The sequence below is a fragment of the Nerophis lumbriciformis genome, linkage group LG06, assembly GCF_033978685.3.
Source record: "Nerophis lumbriciformis linkage group LG06, RoL_Nlum_v2.1, whole genome shotgun sequence".
Classification (NCBI taxonomy): Eukaryota; Metazoa; Chordata; class Actinopteri; order Syngnathiformes; family Syngnathidae; genus Nerophis; species Nerophis lumbriciformis.
Window position 1 is genome coordinate 22,655,230 of NC_084553.2, and position 23,921 is coordinate 22,679,150.

The 23,921-nt window shown below is 39.3% G+C and overlaps 1 protein-coding gene across 1 annotated transcript in view; it reads left to right on the forward strand.

Moving 5' to 3' along the window:
• The first annotated feature begins 220 nt into the window (after positions 1-220).
• slc12a1 (solute carrier family 12 member 1) overlaps positions 221-23,921 on the forward strand; it is a 28,545-nt gene continuing 4,844 nt past the window's right edge. The window contains exons 1-22 of the mRNA XM_061963903.1: positions 221-814; positions 1,628-1,768; positions 1,914-1,989; positions 3,248-3,343; positions 3,430-3,569; positions 3,685-3,795; positions 3,885-3,996; positions 4,103-4,230; positions 4,314-4,398; positions 5,569-5,726; positions 5,818-5,925; positions 6,757-6,880; positions 6,997-7,098; positions 10,492-10,647; positions 10,729-10,828; positions 11,010-11,121; positions 11,199-11,339; positions 12,231-12,337; positions 12,450-12,532; positions 14,442-14,567; positions 15,053-15,181; positions 23,689-23,800. Coding sequence (XP_061819887.1) covers positions 569-814; positions 1,628-1,768; positions 1,914-1,989; positions 3,248-3,343; positions 3,430-3,569; positions 3,685-3,795; positions 3,885-3,996; positions 4,103-4,230; positions 4,314-4,398; positions 5,569-5,726; positions 5,818-5,925; positions 6,757-6,880; positions 6,997-7,098; positions 10,492-10,647; positions 10,729-10,828; positions 11,010-11,121; positions 11,199-11,339; positions 12,231-12,337; positions 12,450-12,532; positions 14,442-14,567; positions 15,053-15,181; positions 23,689-23,800 — 2,693 coding nt within the window. The 5' untranslated portion in view covers positions 221-568. The remainder of the gene's footprint in view (positions 815-1,627; positions 1,769-1,913; positions 1,990-3,247; positions 3,344-3,429; positions 3,570-3,684; positions 3,796-3,884; positions 3,997-4,102; positions 4,231-4,313; positions 4,399-5,568; positions 5,727-5,817; positions 5,926-6,756; positions 6,881-6,996; positions 7,099-10,491; positions 10,648-10,728; positions 10,829-11,009; positions 11,122-11,198; positions 11,340-12,230; positions 12,338-12,449; positions 12,533-14,441; positions 14,568-15,052; positions 15,182-23,688; positions 23,801-23,921) is intronic.

Sequence of the window (23,921 nt, forward strand, 5' to 3'; positions counted from 1 at the left end):
AAGCATCTTTAGGCGGTTAAGTTATGTGAGCTTCCTCATTGGGAACTTCCATGCAGATATGTTTCAATCATTTATCCAAAGGAAATTACCCATAGCTCCATAAAGTGCCACCAGTGAACAACATGTGCTGTTACCCTGCACTTCAAACAATATTAGTAATCAATTTCCCAGAGCTCAGGCAATGAGCTCCTTTATCTCTCATTTGGCGTTTATGACTTAGTTAATCTTTAAGCAACGCCTTTGTGTCCCCTCGGATGGAGCAAGGACATATTTGACACCCCTTGTTCATTTTTTTTGAGGGTTGATCCTAAAAGTTAGCCAATAGCTGAAGTAGCTTGTGTATGACCCTGGGATACAGGATATAAAGGTGAGCCACCAGAGGCAACTAGAGTATGTACACAAGAAGAAGCTCTACAAAAAAGTTGAACTATTGTGTCTATATGTCGATAAGCCACTTGTTGCCGTGCTCGGTTCTTCAAAAACCTTCTTGGATGCCTGAAGACGTCAGATCCACAAAGGTGTTTTACCCTTGACTCTTTAAACCCGAGAAGCTCCTTTGGTATTCCTGATGGAAAAGATGCAGTCTAACGGAGGGGAGCATGTTAATGCTGCTTATGATCCGACTCTGGATGAGCCTCCAGTCTACGAGGTCAATGGAGATAGCAGGGCCATCCGGCCCTCGGTGGTCAGCGCCTTCGGTCACGACACTTTGGACCGCTTGCCCAACATCGACTTCTATCGTAATGCAGGCAGTGTGAGTGGTCATCGGGCTGTGCGGCCATCACTGCAGGAGCTGCATGATGTCTTTCAAAAGGTGAGTACAAACCTGACAAAAATCTACTTGTGTTTCACCTTGTTTTTCCTCTTACTTTTGGTCCCTTACTTCTTAATTGACATGATTTACTGACCAAACACAAATGAAATTAGAAGTTTACAACTCCTTCATCATTCGGTTGTAATTGCATTCAGTGTCCACAGTTCATGTATTATCTCCCGAGTTGTGCAAATAAAACAAGCCTCTTAAAGTTTTTCCTGCATCGAAGTATTTGACACACTTTAGACCTTTATTGCTTTTTTATTGGACCTTTATAACACCTTGTGTTACAAAATAGATGGGGGTAGTAGGTCATTTGAGTTATAGGCTGCACTAGATTAAACTTTCTGGACTTTTCTGAGGCATTTCTCATGACTGTCACATTTTTAAAATACAATATAGTGGAAGCGTACGTAGAAACTCATCCATCAACAAAATTACACAAAGAGGTTTGTAAATAAACCCTGGAATGATGAATGACCCGGACAAAGAGATCTGAAGTGTTCAACATTCAAATTACACACTCGGGCAATTTAGCAGAAAAAAGATGACGCAGCCTGTATGACAACTTGGAAATAAAATGCATCAGTGAGGTCAGACTAAATAAGATGTTGGAGAGACATTTAACTGTCTATATTTATTTCATAGAATGTTAAAATTAGGTTTCTTTTTTCCTCTTCAAGGGCAGACAGAGTTGCTTAATGGATTGACAAATGATTTATTAATCTTCATCCTGATGAAAACATGCAAATTCTAGTGAACTCTTTTAAGGTAAAAATGCACGTTACGCTTCCCTGATATTTTCACAAACAGAATGGAGCCATCTCTGTGCCAGACACTGTGGAGGACGATGGCGAGGGAAGCGATGGCACCCCCTCTGACGATGTGGAGTTGGCTGTTCCCCTTGATAGCAAAGGTGGAGCAGTCAAGTTTGGCTGGATAAGGGGAGTCTTGGTAAGTTATGCTGCCTCATGACAGGCTCCCTTTGCTTTATCAAAGCAGGTTTCGGAACAGTTAACCACATCTGTAATAGACTAACACATCTCTTTTTATTACCTCTATCCATAATTTTACGATAATAATAATTTGTCGTCTACAGGTGAGATGTATGCTGAACATTTGGGGTGTCATGCTGTTCATCCGCCTGTCCTGGGTGTTTGGACAGGCTGGCTGGGGTAAGTCAGTGTTGAAAAAGTATTCATACTCCTTGAACTTTTCCACATTTTGTCATTACAACATTGTTGTTACAACCACATGAATATTGGAATTTTATGAAAAGACCAACACAAAGCGGCAGACATTTTTGAAGGTTTTGTTTCACAAATAAAAAACTGAAAACGGAGGTGTGCAAAAGTATTCAGCCCCCCTGTACTATGTACTACTATATACCTGTTCTTTGATGGCCTTAGAGGTTTGTTAAGAAAATATTAGGGTGAAAACAGCAACATGAAAATTTATTGACAGAGTCAAGTTAAATACATTTTACTTACATGGCATCAAGTCACAATAGAAAACATCTCTTTACAAATGCAGTATGCAGATCAGAGATTTAGTGAGGGGTGGCCATCTGCCTCGACCGGAAAGCTTAAGTATAGTTTATTGTTTAAGCACTTATGCTGTATTATGGACGGGGGCTTATTTCACAAACTGCTTAATAACTGACCATGATGTAGGGTGATATTGATATCGGATATCCGTCCGATTATCAGCAAAAAAAACAAGTATTGGAGGATTTCGGCTTGCATCTAAAATCTCTGACATAAGCTCCGATACAAGCAGTCCTGCAGCGTGTTTACTCGTGCAGGGAGGTAAGGTGAAAAGCTTGCCAGTTAACATCTGAATGTCCTCCAATAAGCACACCAGGTTGGTATTTTATTGAAGTAATTTAGAAAAGGCAAACCTGGTATGCATAGCTAGCAGCTACAGTACACAACACACAAGCTTGACATACATAATAACTGTGGTTAATTGAACAATATCGCAGTGCAAAACACGACATTTGTCAATAAATATCAAATGATTAAAGTTGCATATTTCTTACATATACAGTACATTTAAAAAGCTTATTATAAAGTATCCTCTTACAAATGTGTCTAAATCATTCAACTGCATCACAAGAGTCATGCGCCAATTATTAATTAATGATTAATTATTGTGACCAATAGGTGTTGCTAAAAAGTTACCACTTCACTTCAATTTAAGAACAACCTAAGTACATTCTAATTAATAACAAGTAGGTTAGTGTTTTTCATACCTAGCATTGTTCTATATTTGAGTATTTAGACTTAATGAAGCTTTTTCTAACATTACACTCTAAAAAATTAATAAAAGTATGGACTATGATTGGGCTGATATCGTATCGGCCAGTACGCAAGACTCCAATATCGGTATTGTATTGGAAATGAAAAGGTTTTTGATTTGTGCACATTCCAGGTTTGGGAACTGTGGTTATTGCTCTCAGCTGTGTGGTGACAACCATTACTTGCCTTTCCATGTCGGCCATTTGCACTAATGGTGTGGTCAGGGGAGGTAAGTTGATGGACTCTCAAACCACCCCATAAGATAAGCTACATTGGAATGAATTAACCCTTAGCATGATGTATTTGTAATTTTAGGAGGGGCCTACTATCTAATATCTCGCAGCCTGGGACCAGAGTTTGGTGGTTCCATTGGTCTAATTTTTGCATTTGCAAATGCAGTGGCAGTAGCCATGTACGTGGTGGGATTTGCTGAGACAGTGGTGGATTTGCTCAAGGTGGGCAATTTCAAAATAGGTTCATGTTCAATGTACATATATTTGACTATTTACTCACTACAAGTATGTAATTATTTTAATGGATCATATTGCTTTTCTCTTGTGTGCATGTCAGGAGAACAATGTGCTCATGGTGGATCCATTAAATGACATTAGAATCGTTGGCTGCATCACCGTAGTGCTGCTTCTGGGCATATCTGTTGCTGGAATGGAATGGGAGGCTAAGGTTAGTGTTACTGTGACATTTTTATTCACAAATCCTCAAACATTCAGAGGGAATTTTATTATGATACATGAAACAATTGTCACCCACAGGCCCAGATAGTGCTTCTCGTCATCCTGTTGGCAGCTATTGTCAATGTATTTGTGGGCACCTTCATTCCACCAACGGCCGAGAAGAAATCCCAGGGAATATTTAATTACGACTGTAAGAATATAAGCGGGATCTCTCCACACAAATACACATTTAGTACATAATAAGCACATATCAGGTAAATTCATAGTGCACCATGGAATACATTTTGTTTTTGCAGTAAACATCTTTATGGAGAATTTTCCGCCAGATTTCAGAAATGGAGAGTCGTTCTTCTCAGTGTTTTCTATATTTTTCCCTGCTGCTACTGGGATCCTGGCAGGAGCCAACATTTCCGGTGACTTGAAGGTAACTTTTTCCACACAAACAAATTGGACTTCAGTGAATTTCAGAGTTATGGTGTGACTACAAAGGTTTGTGTTATTTTTCAGGACCCTCAGGCAGCCATTCCTAAGGGCACCTTATTGGCTATTGTGATCACTGCTATCACCTACCTGGGTGTGGCCTTGTGTGTCTGTGAGTACCAGGGTTGTCAAACCCCTTTTTGTTGAGGGCCACATGGCATGTGTCCATTATGTCTGCCCTCAGAGGGTCATTTGTAACAGTGAATATTTATGAATGTAAATGTAGGATTTTCCTCATATTATTATACAACTATGGATACATTTGATTATTATATATATTTTTTTACTGTTAAAAAAACAAACAATTTTACGACTCAGTTCCCAGGATTCTTTTTTTTACCGTGTATTACTGTAAAAGGAAAAACGATACTACCGATCTTTATGGTCAAATCTATGGTTGGTGTTTTTACGGTGAATTACTGCAAATGGAGAAACGCTGGCACAGTTTTTATGGTAAAATCTGCCGTTGTTGTTTTTTACGGTATATTACTGTAAATGGAAAAAGCTACCACCGTTCTTTATGGTAAAATTGAGGTGGTTGTTTTTACCGTATGTTTCTGTAAATGGAAAAATGGTACCATTTTTTTTCACCTACTCAGTGGCCTAATGGTTAGAGTGTCCGCCCTGAGATCGGTAGGTTGTGAGTTCAAACCCCGGCCGAGTCATACCAAAGACTATAAAAATGGGACCCATTACCTCCCTGCTTGGCACTCAGCATCAAGGGTTGGAATTAGGGTTGGAATTGGGGGTTAAATCACCAAAATGATTCCCGGGCGCGGCCACCGCTGCTGCCCACTGCTCCCCTCACCTCCCAGGGGGTGATCAAGGGTGATGGGTCAAATGCAGAGAATAATCTCGCCACACCTAGTGTGTGTGTGACAATCATTGGTACTTTAACTTTAACTTTAACTTTAAATCTATTTTTTTATACGTTTTGGATAATTAGGTTGATAACTAGCTTTGGAAGCCTGAGGAAGCAGATATGTAGGTTGTTTTTATAAACAAAAATAAATGTTTTTAATTTATGATAATACAATATTTATTGCATCTTTAGATCAAATTACATTTAGAAGATATGCAATTGCATGCAGTACATGTATTTTCTTCTGTCAAAATGGAGAAAACATTGAGTAAGAAAGGTATTCTATTGATTGAAATGATTTCCAGTTTTTCGCATGCCACACAAATTATGTGGCGGGCCAGATCTGGCTCCTGTGATTTATGACATACACGATCAAAGAACGCAAGCACAATAATGCATAACTTCTCTGTGATTGGTCAGCTGCCAGCGTGGTACGTGACGCTACTGGAAACCTAACTGACCTGATCACGTCCGAAGCACCATGTGTAGGCTCCGCTTTGGCAGCCTGTGAACTCGGGTATAACTTTTCTTCCTGCGCAGTAGAAACATGCAAATTTGGCGCGATGAACAACTTTCAGGTAATCGGCTAATTTCAAGTGTAACCCCCTCTGACTCTATGAGGATTCTTTATGCTTTGATAAAAAACACTCGTTCTAATGTGTGCATTAGGTGATGACTATGGTGTCAGGCTTTGGTCCTGTCATCATAGCCGGGACTTTTTCAGCCACGCTCTCATCTGCTCTGGCTTCTCTTGTCAGCGCTCCCAAAGTCTTTCAGGTCAGTCATTCCAAACCATTTCTCTAATACAGAACTGTAAAGCTTGAAAAACTTTAAAATATAGTAGCACCTCAACGTACGAGCTTAATTGGTTCTGTGGCGGAGCTCTTAACTCAAAACACGTGTATCTCAAACTCCCTTTGAAATTATTTTTAATAATTTGAATTGGTGATTGGCTCCCCTAAAACACCACACATGTAACATGCCTTTTAAAAAGAAAAACTAACCTTTAGATAAGAAATAATGATTGAAAATCAGTACTATAAAATGTAGTACTAACAACTACAGTAGTTTTATGAAGTGATTTAATAAAATGTACAGAATTTCGTCAATGAAGCATTCAGCAGTTTCTCCATATTCTCATGGATACATTTCCACTGTTAAGTTATTATTTTAACAACCTTGGCTGGTGTTAGACTCATACTGCTTCAGTATGATGCTGACTAGACACGCTCTGTCACATTTTGATGATTTTTCTTATTTTTTATTCAATGACTATGATCCACTTTTTCCTAGCACTGTCCTTCACACTCACTTTCTTCCTTCCTACGGCTGTAAAAAACAAAGTTAGGTCGATCTCTTGCTATAATGCTATTGAGTAAGATGTTTTTGGCAGATCTTATGGAGTTCACTGTGACATTTGCTACACCAAATAATGATGTGAATTCATATTTTTGCTTGCAATTTAAAAGCATAATAATTAGTCGAGAAACAGCGCATATCTCCAAACACTCTTAAGTTGGGACACTCTTAAGTTGAGGTACCACTGTAGGTCTTTTTTTGGATACAATTTCTGTACATTTTAGCCTTTGATTCAATGTGTTCCCTCAGGCTCTGTGTAAGGACAACATCTACACGGCCCTCCACTTCTTTGCCAAAGGGTACGGCAAGAATGACGAACCCATCCGTGGCTACATCCTCACCTTCATCATCTCTGTGGCCTTCATTCTCGTTGGTCTGTTCAACCGCCATCAAGTTGCGGTTCTCATTTAGTGTCTAATCTAAAGCATTGTCAAATATTGTTATAGCCAGGTTTTTATTGTTAATGAAAGTATTGTTGTGTATATGTAGGGGATCTCAACGCCATCGCTCCCATAATTTCAAATTTCTTCCTGGCATCCTATGCACTCATCAATTTCTCCTGCTTCCATGCATCCTACGCAAAGTCTCCAGGTGAGTAGCTTAAAAATCATTACTATTATTATTATCAATTATTTTAATATTAATTGAAATAAGTATTTGAATTTTCATAATAACTATTATTATAACTTAAAGAGGACCTATGATAATTCTAATCTACATTTAAAACACTTCCTTGTGGTTGAGGTAATATGTATTAGATTACTGTGTATGTATTTTCTGTAAATTTCGCTCCATCTTCACAATATAACCTATTTTTTGAGTCTGTCTACAAGCAGTTTGTGTGTGGACATGTTCCCAGATTGCAAATGAAATTCTCCACACCTGCATCTCCAAACGTATCAGAGTTTACCTTTTGAAAAGATACACTGTTATATACACTGTTACACTGCCTTAAACATTATATTGATTTGCCAGTCCCAATATTAGATAGACCTACCCACTCTTGGATCAATACAGCGCTTGCTAATAAAAAGCAGCATTTATTTCACTGCATGTCACACGTCAGTGTTATTGTGCACATGCCAAGATTGGATGAGAATGATTCTTTATCTTACCTTTTCTTGTGTTTCTTCAAACAAAATAGTGATGTCGCAATGGTGCTGTCGTTTTTGTCTGAGTTCAGTGGCTATTCCAACGTGTGATTAATAGTTCATGTTGACAAAACAGTACCGTGTAAAATGTCATGGACACATTTATTTTATAGACAATCGGAGCAGACGGGAAAGCATGAAACGAGACGGAGTAACACTAAAGCAGTGTGCACTAGTGTGCCGTGAGATACAGTCTGGTGTGCCGTGGGAGATTATGTAGTTTCACCTATTTGGGTTAAAAAAAATTTTTTACAAACCAGTAATTATAATCTGCAAATAATGTGCCGTTGTTGAGTGTCTGTGCTGTCTAGAGCTTGGCAGAGTAACCGTGTTATTCTCCTCAATATCAGTAGGTGGAAGCTGGTAGCTAATTGCTTTGTAGATGTCGGGAACACGTTGTGTGAGATGACAATGGTTTGTCGTGATCACAATATGCAGGCGACAGCGGGAGGCAATGTCCAGGTAAAAAGGTATCTAATTGCCTAAACCGAAAATAAACAAAAGGCATTGAAGCTTAGGAATGGCTATGCAAAACAAAACTAAAACTGAACTGGCTGCAAAGTAAACAAAAACAGAATGCTGGATGACAGCAAAGACTCACAGCGTGTGGAGCAGAGACGGCGTCCACAAGGTACATCTGTACATGACATGACAATCAACAATGTCCACTCAAAAAAAGATAGCAACAACTGAAATATTCTTGATTGCTAAAACAAAGCAGGTGTGGGGAATAGCGCTCAAAGGAAGACATGAAACTGCAACAGGAAAATACCAAAAAACAGAAAAAGCCACCAAAATAGGAGTGCTAGACAAGAACTAAAACACTATGCACGGGAGCCATACTTGCCAACCCTCCCAATTTTCCCGGGAGACTCCCGAATTTCAGTGCCCCTCCCGAAAATCTCCCGGGGCAACCATTCTCCCGAATTTCTCCCGATTTCCACCCGGACAACAGTATTGGGGGTGTGCCTTAAAGGCACTGCCTTTAGCGTCCTCTCTCACCTGAAAAGGAGACTATTATATATGTCTCCGTTATCCATAGGTTTATCTATAACCCATAAAGTAGGCAGGCACGGAGCTATTTCTCAGCGTGTGTTTATTCCAGCCGGCACGTTAATACACTGACACACAACATCCGGATTCCCATCATGCATTGCTTCTGAAGAGGAGACTATTATATATGTCTCCGTTATCCATAGGTTTACCTATAACCCATAAAGTAGGCAGGCACGGAGCTATTTCTCAGCGTGTGTTTAATCCAGCCGGCACGTTAATACACTGACACACAACATCCGGATTCCCATCATGCATTGCTTCAAAACTACAGCAAGTAGTAATGTCCAAAAACATAACAGAAACGACGCAGAAGAACGAGGAAGAGACATGGCCACGATGAGTAAGAAGAAGAAGTACGCTTGCAAGTTCCAAAATGATTGGAAAAAATAATTTCAGTTCATCCAGGACAGCTCGAAGGGGAATGCTGCTTGCACATTTTGTAGATCAGACTTCTCCACTGAACACGGTGGCCGAACGGATATACTCATTCATGAACGGATTATATATATATATATATATATATATATATATATATATATATAAGAAATACTTTAAAATATATACACCCCCCCTGCAATCCAAGATAATTTCTTGATGCTGTCTGCTACTTAACATCAACATAGCCATTAAAGACATAATATTTGTAATATGTGTCAATATTACAGCAGACATCACTTAAAACAAGTTGTAAGGATCCGCAGATGGCTAGTGTGACTTCTAAGGTCAACCAGAAAAGGAAATCATATAACCACGCTAAAATGAAATAAGCGCCCCCCCAGTGTACGAGAGGCACACGGAGTATGTCCAATAGTCTCATTAGAGAAAGTGCATGAACATTTGGACTTCTTTGAAAGTATTTGAGAAGTCTGACTAATTTAGTACATTGAAACGTACTGAGTGAGATGACAGGGGACTGTGAGTAACCTTAACCTTAAAATTGTTGTTTAATTAATTTACTATTTTGATAATTAGGTAAATATATGCAGAATGCTGGTTCCAGCAAATTATTCAGTAGTAATTATCAGGTTCTCAATCAAATTTCAATTCAGGTGTCTCGTGAACAAAATGATGTTCCCTAGAGAGGGCATGACAGAAAATAATAGATTTTAAGTACATTTACAAAACTCAACATAAAACTGCATCAATGATATTCCAATTGTATTTAGCTAAATGTGATGTGCACAATTAGGTTAACCATTTTCTTAATTTTTAAATTGTTTGATATTACAGTCGTCCCTTGTTGATTGCTTTTAATTGAATGGTTACATGACCGGGATTAATTAATTTCCGCAAAGTTGGAGTCATTAATCATAAATAAATTATTTTTAGATATAAAAACCTGATTACAACCTCCTAAATATGTTTTTCAACATTATGGGAGCCCTCTAGCCATGAAGTAACACCTTTTCACTCTTTTAATACAATATAGTACCGGTAATGCTTTTTGAGGATAAGCCCATCAGTGGCCCCGATACTCAACAGGCTATCTCGAGGCCAATAATACTATTTTTAGTTCATTTAGCTATTTTTATGTTTTATGTTGTACAATCTATGATCGTAAGATTGTACAATATGCCTTCAAATAATAAAAATTAAAATCTGTGATGTGAAGCCACAATATTTGGAGTGCGATGGGGCGAGGGACGACTGTACATATTATCGAGGCTCCTGCGCAGATTTACCAACTGTTGTGACTGTATAGTGGTATTAAATCAATTTATGGCTGATTATTATTTTCAGTTTTACCTTACAGCCATGTCATGTTATTTCACACCAGGTTGGCGACCAGCATACAAATATTACAACATGTGGTTGTCCCTGCTTGGGGCTTTGCTGTGCTGCGGTGTGATGTTTGTCATCAACTGGTGGGCTGCTCTCATCACTTACGCTCTCGAAATACTGCTCTACCTTTACGTCACTGTCAAGAAGCCAGGTGAGCTCTTTGTGTGGACGGAGACCTTACTTTTCAACCTTTGACTGATATTTTGGTGCTGACCACTTGTGTTCTCTGCAGACGTGAACTGGGGTTCATCTACTCAGGCGGTGACATTCGTCAGTGCGGTCAGCAATGCTCTGTCTCTGTCGGGAACAGAAGATCATGTCAAGAACTTCAGGTGAAGCATGATTTTAAACTACAGATTTACATTCATCAGTTTTGATTTTTTCTGTATATTCTGAAGAAATTCTAGTCTTATAATAATTATGATTGTTTCATTATGTGTTGTGTCAGAAATCTTTTCTCTGTCATCATTGGCCAAATCTTGTCATGTTTCATCCCTTCATTTCATCCTTTAGACCTCAGATCCTGGCACTGACAGGGGCTGCTCGGTCCAGACCAGCTTTGCTAGACCTGGCTCACTGCTTCTCTAAGAACTATGGACTTTGCCTCACCTGTGAAGTGATCGTGGTAAAGTCAAATTGAATTCCTACTGTTGGAAAGTATAAAGATTTGTGCATAATCAGCAAAGTTATTCATCTGTCCAGGGGCCAAGATCTGAGGCCCTACCGGAAATGAACGCTGGTATGGAGAAGAACCAGCAGTGGTTGAGGAAGACGAAACGTAAAGCATTCTACTCCGCCGTGGTCTGTGAGAGCTACAGGGAAGGTGTTGAGACCCTGCTGCAGGTCAGTGTAATCACAGGACTAGAATAAAAGGAAAAAAAAAACCCAACTAACTCAGAAAAAATCATTAATGTATAACTGAAGAAAGAGGGACAGCCAATGAAACTGTTTTATTGACCAATGTTGTCCCTCGGAAATACACTGAGTATCTATTGCTGTGCTCCCAGAGCCATCTTAATGGTGTGGCTGAGTGAGGACGGAGTTAATGAGAAGCAGGAAAACAGCATTATGGCTTCCACTATCACATTCCAGATAAGACCTTGTTTCATTGTCAGGATGTCTGACTTCAAACAATGCGGCAGCTGAAAGGCTATCATTGATTAACACTCCGCTGGATGACACCTTGTGTAATTAAAAACGTTAAAGCTGTTTGTCATGATTTCATATTTAAAATTACAATCATGAGATTGAATGTTTTTAATGCAGTGGACATGTTTTTGTTTAGTTTTTTTCATTTCATTGATTTTATTTCAAACAATATCAAAAATATTGTCCGGCAAGATCAATTCAAGCTAAAAGCGCTACTAACACAAATGGTTATCTGGAAAATCAAAGAATGATTAAAAAAACCAAAAAACAAACAAACAAAGAATGTGTTGCAGCAGGAGAAGTAGCAAAGTAAGAAGCCAAAAGCTTATAGTGTACTCCTCCATCATGTGATTTGTTTCAGGCTTTTTGCCTGCATGGTTTGATTTCAAATTTTCGGGACTTATGCAGATCCCAAATACACAAAAACAGGTACCAACCGGTAAGAAAAGTTGGTTTTGCATAATCGGTCCCCTTTAAGAGATGCAATCCTCTGCACGAGCGTTGTAGATCAGCTTTGCGTGCGCAAATTTGTGAATTTTAATATCCGCATAGAGCAGGTCCTAACTGTTACGTTTGTGCTGGCAGGCCTCTGGTCTTGGCCGCATGAAACCCAACACACTAATGGTGGGATTCAAAACAAACTGGAAGATTTCAGGAGCGGAAGAAGTCCAGAGTTACGTGGGAGTGCTGCAGTAAGTCATATACTGTACATCAATGTACTCACACATCCAACACACACCGCGCTTGGTAAACACAAATTTGGAATACTTGTATTGAATTGAAGTCTGTTTTTGTTTTTAACAGTGATGCCTTTGACTTTGAATATGGAACATTGATTTTAAGGATGAACCAGGGACTTGATGTTTCGCATATTGTCGAGGCAGAAGGTCAGTAACTCACATTCTTTTTCCAAAAGATGTACTTAATTTGGTACAATGTACAAGTATATGTCACATTTTAGCCAACACAAAAGTGCAATTATTGAATAACAAATCAATGCTAAACATTAGTTAATTGGAAACAACATAAACTGAATTTAATGTATGTTAAAACAACACAAAATACATAGCACATTTTACGGTCACTTTACTATTCTACACATCATACTACACTATACTGTATAAGCTACACTATAGATTATTATAATGTACTAAACTATACTTCTATAACTAATGCAATACATTATTATAAATTACTATAATGTACTATGCCAGGGGTCCCCAAACTACGGCTCGCGGGCCGGATTCGGCCCGCCAGCGTCCAAAATCCGTCCCGCGGGAAGTCCCAAGTTTAAAAAAAAAATATATATATAATTTCGTTTTTTGTTTTTTTATATCTGTCCTTTCTAATCCATTTTCTACTGCTTGTTACTCTCGGTGCCATCGATAACGTGACATCATCAGCGGCAAGTGCACGCTCTTTCATTCAATTAGTGCGCGAGGAATATATATATATATGTATATGTATATGTATATATATATATGTATATATATATATACAGTATATACATATATATATATATATATATATATATATACGGCCCGGCCAAATTGTTTTACCATTAGAAGTATTGTATAGTACAGTATTGTAATATATACACTATATACACTTGTAATATATAAGTCTATAACAGACTTATACAGCATAGTAATTTGTAGTATAACATTAGTTATAGAAATATATTAAAGTACTCTACAGTAATTTGTAGCAGTCTGCCATAGACTGTGTTATGGATTACTTTACTCTACAATAATACATTTCTAAACCTAAAGTTATAGACTATTTTATAAATTATTATACCGTAAAACTAATGTAAAAAACTATTTTATACATTACTATACTATATAACTAATGTTATAGACTATGTTATAAATTACTATACCATATAACTAATGTTATAGACTATGTTATACATTACTATACCTTATAACGAATGTTATAGACTATATTATTAATTACTATACAGGTGCAATATTGTGCAAAGGTTAGTTTATATTCCAGCAAGGTGAAACTAATATATGACATAGGCTCTTAACATGCAACTCAAGATATTTCAAGTATTCTTTTGATATACAGTATTTCTGATGATTATGGCTTACAGCTTAAGAAAACCTTGAACTAAAAATCTCCGAAAATTTTGGTTTTTCAAAAACTGTAAACCATGATCTTTCGCAAGGATGGAGGGCAAAATAAAGATTCATATTGATTGATGCTCGGCGCTCACTTGACATCCAATACTGTTCACATGAAGTTGATTAAATCAAACCAAGTCTCTAACATCTTGAGAGCTAAAGTCACACAGGAAATAGTCAGAGGCAAACTTCAACTTGGAAGTGGTCTTTTAATTACTAATAGCAGATTAGCAAACACAGCACAAAGGTACAGGAAGTCATCAACTTGAACCACACCTAAGGAGGGTCTTGCACAGAGCCTCATTGATAAATATATATTTTCAATCTCACCAGACTTTAAAATGGGTACACTTGCACAATCTAATGAAAGAAAGAACGAGAGAAAATATGACTTTGCAAATAAAAAGTTATTATTGCATTATTGTGGTTTGCGGTGGTGCACTGCATCACTCTGAGAGGTAATTTTTTAATACTTGGGTGCCCTAATAAGATGAGTCAAATATTAGAAACCTAACAGTGTGATGCAGTACACTTCTACACTCTATTGTTAGGCAAAATAAACAGTTTTTTTTAATGCAGCTCCTTTATTGGATCATGGTGCTGATAATGTTGTGCTTACACACCACATACTGCAGTTGTGTTAACACGTGACTGTTTTCTTCAGAGGAAACGCTCAAATCCGCAAAGGAGCAGCAGGCACTGGAGAATGAGTTCATGCCAAATGGAGGCAAAGCTAAAGGATTGTTCAGGAAGTCCAGAAAATCCTCGCAGCAAGTACTCACTACCCGAGGTAATGTTCAAATGCACTCTATTTAGACATAATGCATTAACAGATAAATCCTTACTCTTAGTACTTTAAATGTACTGTCTTGGAGATTTGAAGCAACATTTGCCAAATGGAAGCAATGACTTTGGTCCTTTTTGGAAACTTCTCCAGACTCCCATTAGGATATAAGTGAACTAAAGATTTGTAATCCAATAAGGCTGCTTTTGTCTCTAGTGTGCATAGACACACACACACACACACACACACACACACACACACACACACACACACACACACACACACACACACACACACACACACGCTGTGTTGCATCTTGCCATGATGCCAAGTGGTTGTTTGTATCTAATCAGCATTCTGCCTCAGTGGAACATCAGATCTGAAGGATGTTTCTTGCTGCTGATGCTCAGTCCCTCGCCGCATTCGCTCAACGATTTACAATCCCAGCTCTCATTCAAATTTTCGTCTCTCCTATCTTTTGTCTTTCTTAGTGTCGGTGTGCGGCCCCCCACCACCCCAGGTTGCCAAGATGAATGAGAAACTGGTGCAGGCCAGTGCTCACTTCAAGACCAAGCAGCCTAAAGGAACCATTGATGTGTGGTGGCTCTTTGATGATGGAGGTGGGTGACGCTTGTGTGCTCGTCTCTTTTCTGCATTCCTGTATACTGTACTACGACATATTCTGCTGATAACCAGCAACATCTGCAGTGGACATCGTTTTTCATCTATTTCTTTTCTCAGAAAGAAAGTTGTTCCGTTATATAAAATACAGGGCGCTGTGGACGTACTTTAATATCCATCCATCCATCCATTTTTGGATGGATGGATATTGTTATAGATGCCGATAAATGCGTTAAAATGTAATATCGGAAATTATCGGTATCTTTTTTTTATTATCGGTATTGTTTTTTATGGGTTTTTTTGTTTCTTTTTTTAATTAAATCAACATAAAAAACACAAGATACACTTACAATTAGTGCACCAACCCAAAAAACCTTCCTCCCCCATTTACACTCATTCACACAAAAGGGTTGTTTCTTTCTGTTATTAATATTCTAGTTCCTACATTATATATCAATATATATCAATACAGTCTGCAAGGGATACAGTCCGTAAGCACACATGATTGTGCGTGCTGCTGGTCCACTAATAGTACTAACCTTTAACAGTTAATTTTACTAATTTTCCATTAATTACTAGTTTCAATGTAACTGTTTTTATATTGTTTTACTTTCTTTTTTATTCAAGAACATGTTTTTGATTTATTTATATTATTTTATTTTATTAATTTTTTTAAAAGTACCTTATCTTCACCATACCTGGTTGTCCAAATTAGGCATAATAATGTGTTAATTCCACGACTGTATATATCGGTTGATATCGGTATCGGTTGATATCGGTATCGGTAATTAAAGAGTTGGACAATATCGGAATATCGGATATCGGCAAAAAGCCATTATCGTACATCCCTAGATATTGTCCTTTCGGAGTCGCGGGGGGTGCTGGAGCCTATCTCAGCTGCATTCGGGCGGAAGGCGGTGTACACCCTGGACAAGTCGCCACCTCATCGCAGGGCCAACACAGATAGACAGACAACCTTCACACTCACATTCACACACTAGGGCCCATTTAGTGTTGCCAATCAACTTTAATATATTTGAGATATACCCGCAGACAGTGATCTTCACAATTTAAGTTGACACTCGCAGCTTTTAATGAGAGAAAGGCTCCCAGCAGCGCTAAGCAAGTGTGACGCCAGGCTGTCTGCAACTCGCTTTTGGTCACGGACATGGCGCGACAGAATCTAAACAGTCTCTAAACACGAGTGCAGTCTCCAATAACACCAACAATAGATGCTTGATTTGTTGCCAATCGTGTTTATTATAGAAAAGTGACTAAAAGGATTGGAAAAATATCAAAACAAATGTTTTTTTAACAAAGAATATTGTACAATAAGCAGCAACAATTTAAAAATAGAACAAAACAATATCATGTAAGAAAAATAAATATGTTAATACTATACTTAATAATAACAGATTTATTTTAATGTATATTAAAACAATTTTTTTAAAGAATATATGCATCATAGCAAATCATGCGATGACGTCATATCGACCTCGCCCCTACCGCCACAGGTATTTTGGCAATTTAGGAGAAACCCGGACATTAACAAAACTGGTCGAGTCCTCAATTACAGAATGATTAGTAGGCTCAATATTACATTTTATTAATGAATACAGAAGGTTAAAACATTGTCATGCAGCAATATGAAGCCCTGAAAAGTATCTCTTTGGGGTACATCTATTAATGATGAAATATTATACAGTACCTATATGCGATTAATTTTGAGTTATCTATGACCCAAAATGCGATCACTATAAATATTTTAATAGTTTGACAGCCGTAATTAACACACACACACACACACACACACACACACACACACACACACACACACACACACACACACACACACACACACACACACACACACACACACACACAAACACTGTATATATTTTTGGCTGTCAAATAAATACTGTATACGGGACACTGCATGTGAAATTTCCTATATTCCTGTTATTTCTTGTAAGGGAATTAGGTATGAATTAATTAGTGATATAAACAAGCAAATGAACAACTATTAATGGCCAATGCATTCACATTTATTGGAATAAAATGCAACCAACACTTAAGGTTGAATTAACAGGAGGAAACCTTTTCAGCTATTAAAAAAATGTTCAATAAAAGTACAATAACCAACATTTTAAGTGTAGATTTACCTGTTACTTTTGCTGATGTTTTTCAACATAAAAATAATACAATACTCCATCCATCCATCCATCTTCTTCCGCCTATCCGAGGTCGGGTCGCGGGGGCAGCAGCCCAAGCAGGGAAGCCCAGACTTTCCTCTCCCCAGCCACCTCGTCCAGCTCCTCCCGGAGGATCCCGAGGCATTCCCAGGCCAGCCGGGAGACATAGTCTACCCAACCTGTCCTGGGTCTTCCCCGTGGCCTCCTACCGGTCGGACGTGCATACTGACCAGATGCCCGAACCACCTCATCTGGCTCCTCTCGATGTGGAGGAGCAGCAGCTTTACTCTGAGTTCCTCCCGGATGGCAGAGCTTCTCACCCTATCTCTAAGGGAGAGCCCCGCCACCCGGCGGAGGAAACTCATTTTGGCCGCTTGTACCCGTGATCTTGTCCTTTCGGTCATAACCCAAAGCTCATGACCATAGGTGAGGATGGGAACGTACAAACCCCGTTTCCATATGAGTTGGGAAATTTTGTTAGATGTAAATATAAACGGAATACAATGATTTGCAAATCATTTTGAACCCATATTCAATTGAATATGCTACAAAGACAACATATTTGATGTTCAAACTGATAAACATTTTTTTTTTTTGCAAATAATCATTAACTTTAGAATTTAATGCCAGCAACACGTGACAAAGAAATTGGGAAAGGTGGCAATAAATACTGATAAAGTTGAGGAATGCTCATCAAACACTTATTTGGAACATCCCACAGGTGAACAGGCAAATTGGGAACAGGTGGGTGCCGTGATTGGGTATAAAAGTAGATTCCATGAAATGCTCAGTCATTCACAAACAAGGATGGGGCGAGGGTCACCACTTTGTCAACAAATGCGTGAGCAAATTGTTGAACAATTTTAGAAAAACCTTTCTCAACCAGCTATTGCAAGAAATTTAGGGACTTCACCATCTACGGTCTGTAATATCATCAAAGGGTTCAGATAATCTGGAGAAATCACTGCACGTAAGCAGCTAAGCCCGTGACCTTCGATCCCTCAGGCTGTACTGCATCAACAAGCGACATCAGTGTGTAAAGGATATCACCACATGGGCTCAGGAACACTTCAGAAACCCACTGTCAGTAACTACAGGTGGTCGCTACATCTGTAAGTGCAAGTTAAAACTCTCCTATGCAAGGCGAAAACCGTTTATCAACAACACCCAGAAACGGCGTCAGCTTCGCTGAGCCTGAGCTCATCTTAGATGGACTGATACAAAGTGGAAAAGTGTTCTGTGGTCTGACGAGTCCACATTTCAAATTGTTTTTGGAAACTGTGGACGTCGTGTCCTCCGGACCAAAATGGAAAAGAACCATCCGGATTGTTATAGGCGCAAAGTTGAAAAGCCAGCATCTGTGATGGTATGGGGGTGTATTAGTGCCCAAGACATGGGTAACTTACACATCTGGGAAGGCGCCATTAATGCTGAAAGGTACATACAGGTTTTGGAGCAACATATGTTGCCATCCAAGCACAAACAACAGTCAAGACCCGTCCCCCCACCCGAAGGCGGAGGGAAGCTACCCTCTCGTCCACTGGGTTGAACTCCAACGTGTAGGCTTTGAGCCGGGGGGGCAACAAGAATTGCTACCCCAGCCCGTCGCCTCTCACTGCGTGCAACGCCAGTGTGGAAGAGAGTCCAGCCCCTCTTGAGAAAACTGGTTCCAGAGCCCTTGCTGTGCGTCGAAGTGAGTCCGACTATATGTAGCCGGAACTTCTCCACCTCGCGCACTAGCTCAGGCTCCTTACCCCCCAGCGAGGTGACATTCCACGTCCCAAGAGCTAGCTTATGTAGCTGAGGATCAGACCGCCAAGTGCCCTGCCTTCGGCTGCCGCCCAGCTCACAACGCACCCGACCTCTATGGCCCCTGCTATGAGTGGTGAGCCCATTGGAGGGGGGACCCACGTTGCCTCTTCGGGCTGTGCCTGGGTCTGTCCCCATGGGGACAGACCCAGCCACCAGGCGCTCGCCATCGTGCCCCAACTCCAGGCATGGCCCCAGAGGGGGGCCCCGGTGACCCGCGTCCGGGCGAGGGAAACCGGAGTCAATGTTTTTGTATTCCCATAGAAGTCTTCGAGCTGCTCTTTGTCTGATCCCTCACCTAGGACCTGTTTGTCTTGGGAGACCCTACCAGGGGGCATGGAAGCCCCCGGACAACATAGCTCCTAGGATCATTGGGACACGCCTCTACCACGATAAGGTGGCAGCTCAGAGAGGAGAAATACAATACTACTATCCAAAAATAAAGTGCAACTTTTCAGGTTGAATTAACACTAGGTTCATCTAAAAAATTAAGTGCATCCAAATATTTTCAGGTTAAATGAGCAGTGGTTTGACCTGCTGCTACTCTCTTTTTAATAAATAGCTACGATGGCTGAGAAAAGTTACAACAAATGCAAACGCCACAACACAACAACTATCAGCTATAGCACGATTGCAAAAGCCACAACAAATACAAACACCACAACACAACAACATAAATCCATAACACAACGACTATAAGCCAAAACGCGACAGTGCAAAGACGCAACAGAAGTGACAGCAGACAAGCTTGCTGCCGGACCACAAAGGCTGAGGTGGAATCTTGAAAAGGGTGTAATGAACTACATTGGAAAATTTACAAAAGTGTGGCCACTTTTTCAGTCATAATAACTTTTTCAATACTAGTAATATACTATGTTCATTACACTGTTTTTAACCTTCGGCCTCAGCTTGGTCTGTCGGCGAAACTTGCTATGCTGTCACTTAGGTGTGTCCGTCGTGTCCTTTGTGGCTTAAAGTTGTACTGTAGCTTTATGCCATTATGTTATTGCGTTTGTATTTATTGTGGCTTTTGCAATTGTTCTGTAGCTGAAAGTTGTTGTGTTGTGGCTTCTCCTCTCGTGGCGTTTGCATTGTTTTGACCTTTCTGAGCCAGCTTTAAGCGTCCACCATTCTTTATTTTTATGACTGATGGCAATGTCCCCACAGACGGGCAGACACACTTGAGTAACGTTTAACGTCCTTATCATTAAAGGTGCCATATGTAGTAATGTGGCCAGGAATGGTACTGCTATCACCGTTAAAATTCTGTAGTCCCCTCCCACTCTCCATGACTGAGGTTGCCAGATATGCAGCCGAATCCGAATCCTACTCCAAGGAACTTCAAATGGCAATGGGCGAGTCCTACACTGTAGGTTTCTCTTTTTTATGCTTCTTGCAAGATGGTTTACTAAGTAATTATGCCACATTTTACTGATGTAGATTAGCCAAATGTATTTGTAAAGTCACGCAGCAATATTTTCGTCGGGAGTCGGGACAGATTGTTGGCATTTCCCTGCTAAAATGTCTAGTTTGACCGCACGGATCACCATCGAAATAATTGTATATAATAATATATAATATACTATATATCGCCTAGGCCTACTTTGATGGCAAGCCAAGGCCAACAGTAAAATTACCGCCACATTTCATTCAGCATAACTCCATGTTGCATCCAACCTGACGCACTGTATTCTCTTCCATGTACGCACATCACCATCTTTCAGTGCAGAGTGCAATTCTATGAGCCAACCCAGTTACGCAAAAACCCCGTTACGCATAAATCATATAGCCTACTACCATGTCAATACACAAAGTAGAAAATCATTACATGTAATGCATTATATTGTGCCAAGCAAACACCACCCCATATGTGCCTGATGCACATACTGTACCAGAAACTGCAATTACCCTTGCTAATGTTGGAACCCATTTCCTCAGCGTATCAGCATATAGAGAGAAAAATAGGCACTGACACTACCCATATCCACATAGGTTTTATTTGTCGAAAATATATTTTGCCCTGTCAGTTGGATGACAAATCGACATACAGGCTAACAGGCATATATTTACCCCGTTAGCCTATATGATTGACCGGGCTAGCATGCTAAGCATTACACTAGTAGCACCATCAAACTAAGCATTCGTTGCACAAACATACTAGCTTTGTTAGACAAGATCATAGACTGTATTGGACAATATAGTTTACATACGAAATGTCCATTTCCATTTATTACAAGTAATAAGAAAACGTAAATGCCTGACTTACCTATCAAGGAGGAAATTAGCAAGTTCGTCTCCATCTTTCAAAGGCATCCCCGATACAAATCCTCGTTTTGTTCCTGGCTTTGTCATGAATAAGTTCAGAATCGTAACGACACATTTTAGATTTACCAAGGTCTGACATGTTTAGTAACTTTACCAGTGGCAGTAGCCAGACGAAGGTGACGGTGCGTAACTGGCAACCTGGATGTGACACACTTACAGACTTTCTAATTGGTCAAACGGTGGAGGGCGGGACATGGAAATGAAAACAATAACAAGATTTCGGGGCTGTAAATCTAATTTTGAAATAATTGTAAATAATGTAAATAATTCAATGTGATTATCTTGTGTGATGACTGTATTATGATGAAAGTATATATCTGATAGTATATATCTGTATCATGAATCAATTTAAGTGGACCCCGACTTAAACAAGTTGAAAAACGTATTCGGGTGTTACCATTTAGTGGTCAATTGTACGGAATATGTACTTCACTGTGCAACCTACTAATAAAAGTCTCAATCAATCAATCAAAGCATATCCCGGCTGAACTACTGTTATCAGTTATAGAGGTATTCGAAAAGAACATGATTTATTAATGCCTTTTGACGTATCACGGCCATTTAATGATGACTTTACATGAAATTATTACATATGACACCTTTAAAAGTGTTAAACTTCATATAAAGGCTGCCGTTTCAAAATCCATTGTTTCTTTTTTTTTTCTAGTATCAATTAATATACTGCCTTTTAAAACGATGTTGGATCAATACCTATCTTCGAGAAGGCCAACTTGCTGAGCACGGATCAAAGTAGTTGAATCTTAGGAATATAAATCAATATATCAATTAATCGTTATACCCCTACATTATTTATTATTTTAGGTAGATGTAAAAAAAACGGCCTATTTAGACCACTGCAGTGTATCAGAAAAAAACATTTATTGTGTTCTTGTATTAGTACACATTATTGCCATATCTCAGCTGATTCAAAATGCAAAAAACAGGATGTTTAAATAAAAAAAAATCAGACTCTTTGGAAGTTTAAAAACAACATTTTCATAAATGATGCAGCAATGATGTCATGGCATTGCCGCAAACTTACTAAGCACCCATTGTGATTTGGCTCCTATAGTGCTCAGAGCTACCAGGGGGCGTATTTGCACGATATCGGTGATTGCAATGATTTGTTGTGATACTCATAGTTCATACGTTTCCTTCTTTTACTCTATGCCAGTGTTTTTCAACCACTGTGCCGCGGCACACTAGTGTGCCGTGAGATACAGTCTGGTGTGCCGTGGGATATTATCTAATTTCACCTATTTGGGTTAAAAATATTTTTTGCAAATCAGTAATTATAGTCTGCAAATGATGTGTTGTTGTTGAGTGTCGGTGCTGTCTAGAGCTCGGCAGAGTAACCGTGTAATACTCTTCCATATCAGTAGGTGGCGGCCAGTAGTTAATTGCTTTGTAGATGTCGGAAACAGCGGGAGGCAGCGTGCAGGTAAAAAGGTGTCTAATGCTTAAACCAAAAATGAACAAAAGATGAGTGCCCCTAAGAAAAGGCATTGAAGCTTAGGGAAGGCTATGCAGAACCAAACTAAAACTGAACTGGCTACAAAGTAAACAAAAACAGAATGCTGGATGACAGCAAAGACTTACTGTGGAGCAAAGGCAATGTACATCCGAACATGACATGACAATCAACAATGTCCCCACAAAGACGGATACAAACAACTGAAATATTCTTGATTGCTAAAACAAAGTAGATGCGGGTAATATCGCTTTAAGGAAGACATGAAACTGCTACAGGAAAATACCAAAAAAAAGAGAGAAAAAGCCACCAAAATAGGAGCGCAAGACAAGAACTAAAACACTACATACAGGAAAACAGCAAAAAAACTCTAAATAAGTCATGTCGTGACAGTACACCTACTTTGAGACAAGAGCTATATTGATGCATGGTTGGTTATGCTTTAAATTCATATCCAACAATTGCAACAACGACTTTTTACTCTCAACTGAGTTTTGTTTTTTAATGATTTCTGCTGGTCGTGTGCCTCCGGATTTTTTCAACACTAAAAATGGGCCTTGGCTCAAAAAAGGTTGAAAAACACTGCTCTATGCACCAAAGTTTACGGACAACATTTATACCGGTAATCAGTTCCAACTAAATAATCTGTACAATAAATGCACCTTGTTCATATTTACAATAACACACGTTATTTATGTCTACCTTCCAGGTCTCACTCTGCTGCTGCCATACATCCTTACCACCAGGAAGAAGTGGAAAGATTGTAAATTGAGGATCTTCATTGCAGGGCAGCCTGGACGCAGCGATCTGGATAAAGAAGAGTGAGGGGAAAACTGCTAATTGTTTCACTCTTAATTATAGCCTAACAGGGTGGGAGTGTGATTAAGTGTCAATGGAGTGTGCAGTGGACAAGGAATTAGAGGAGACATTCCTGGGCAGTGA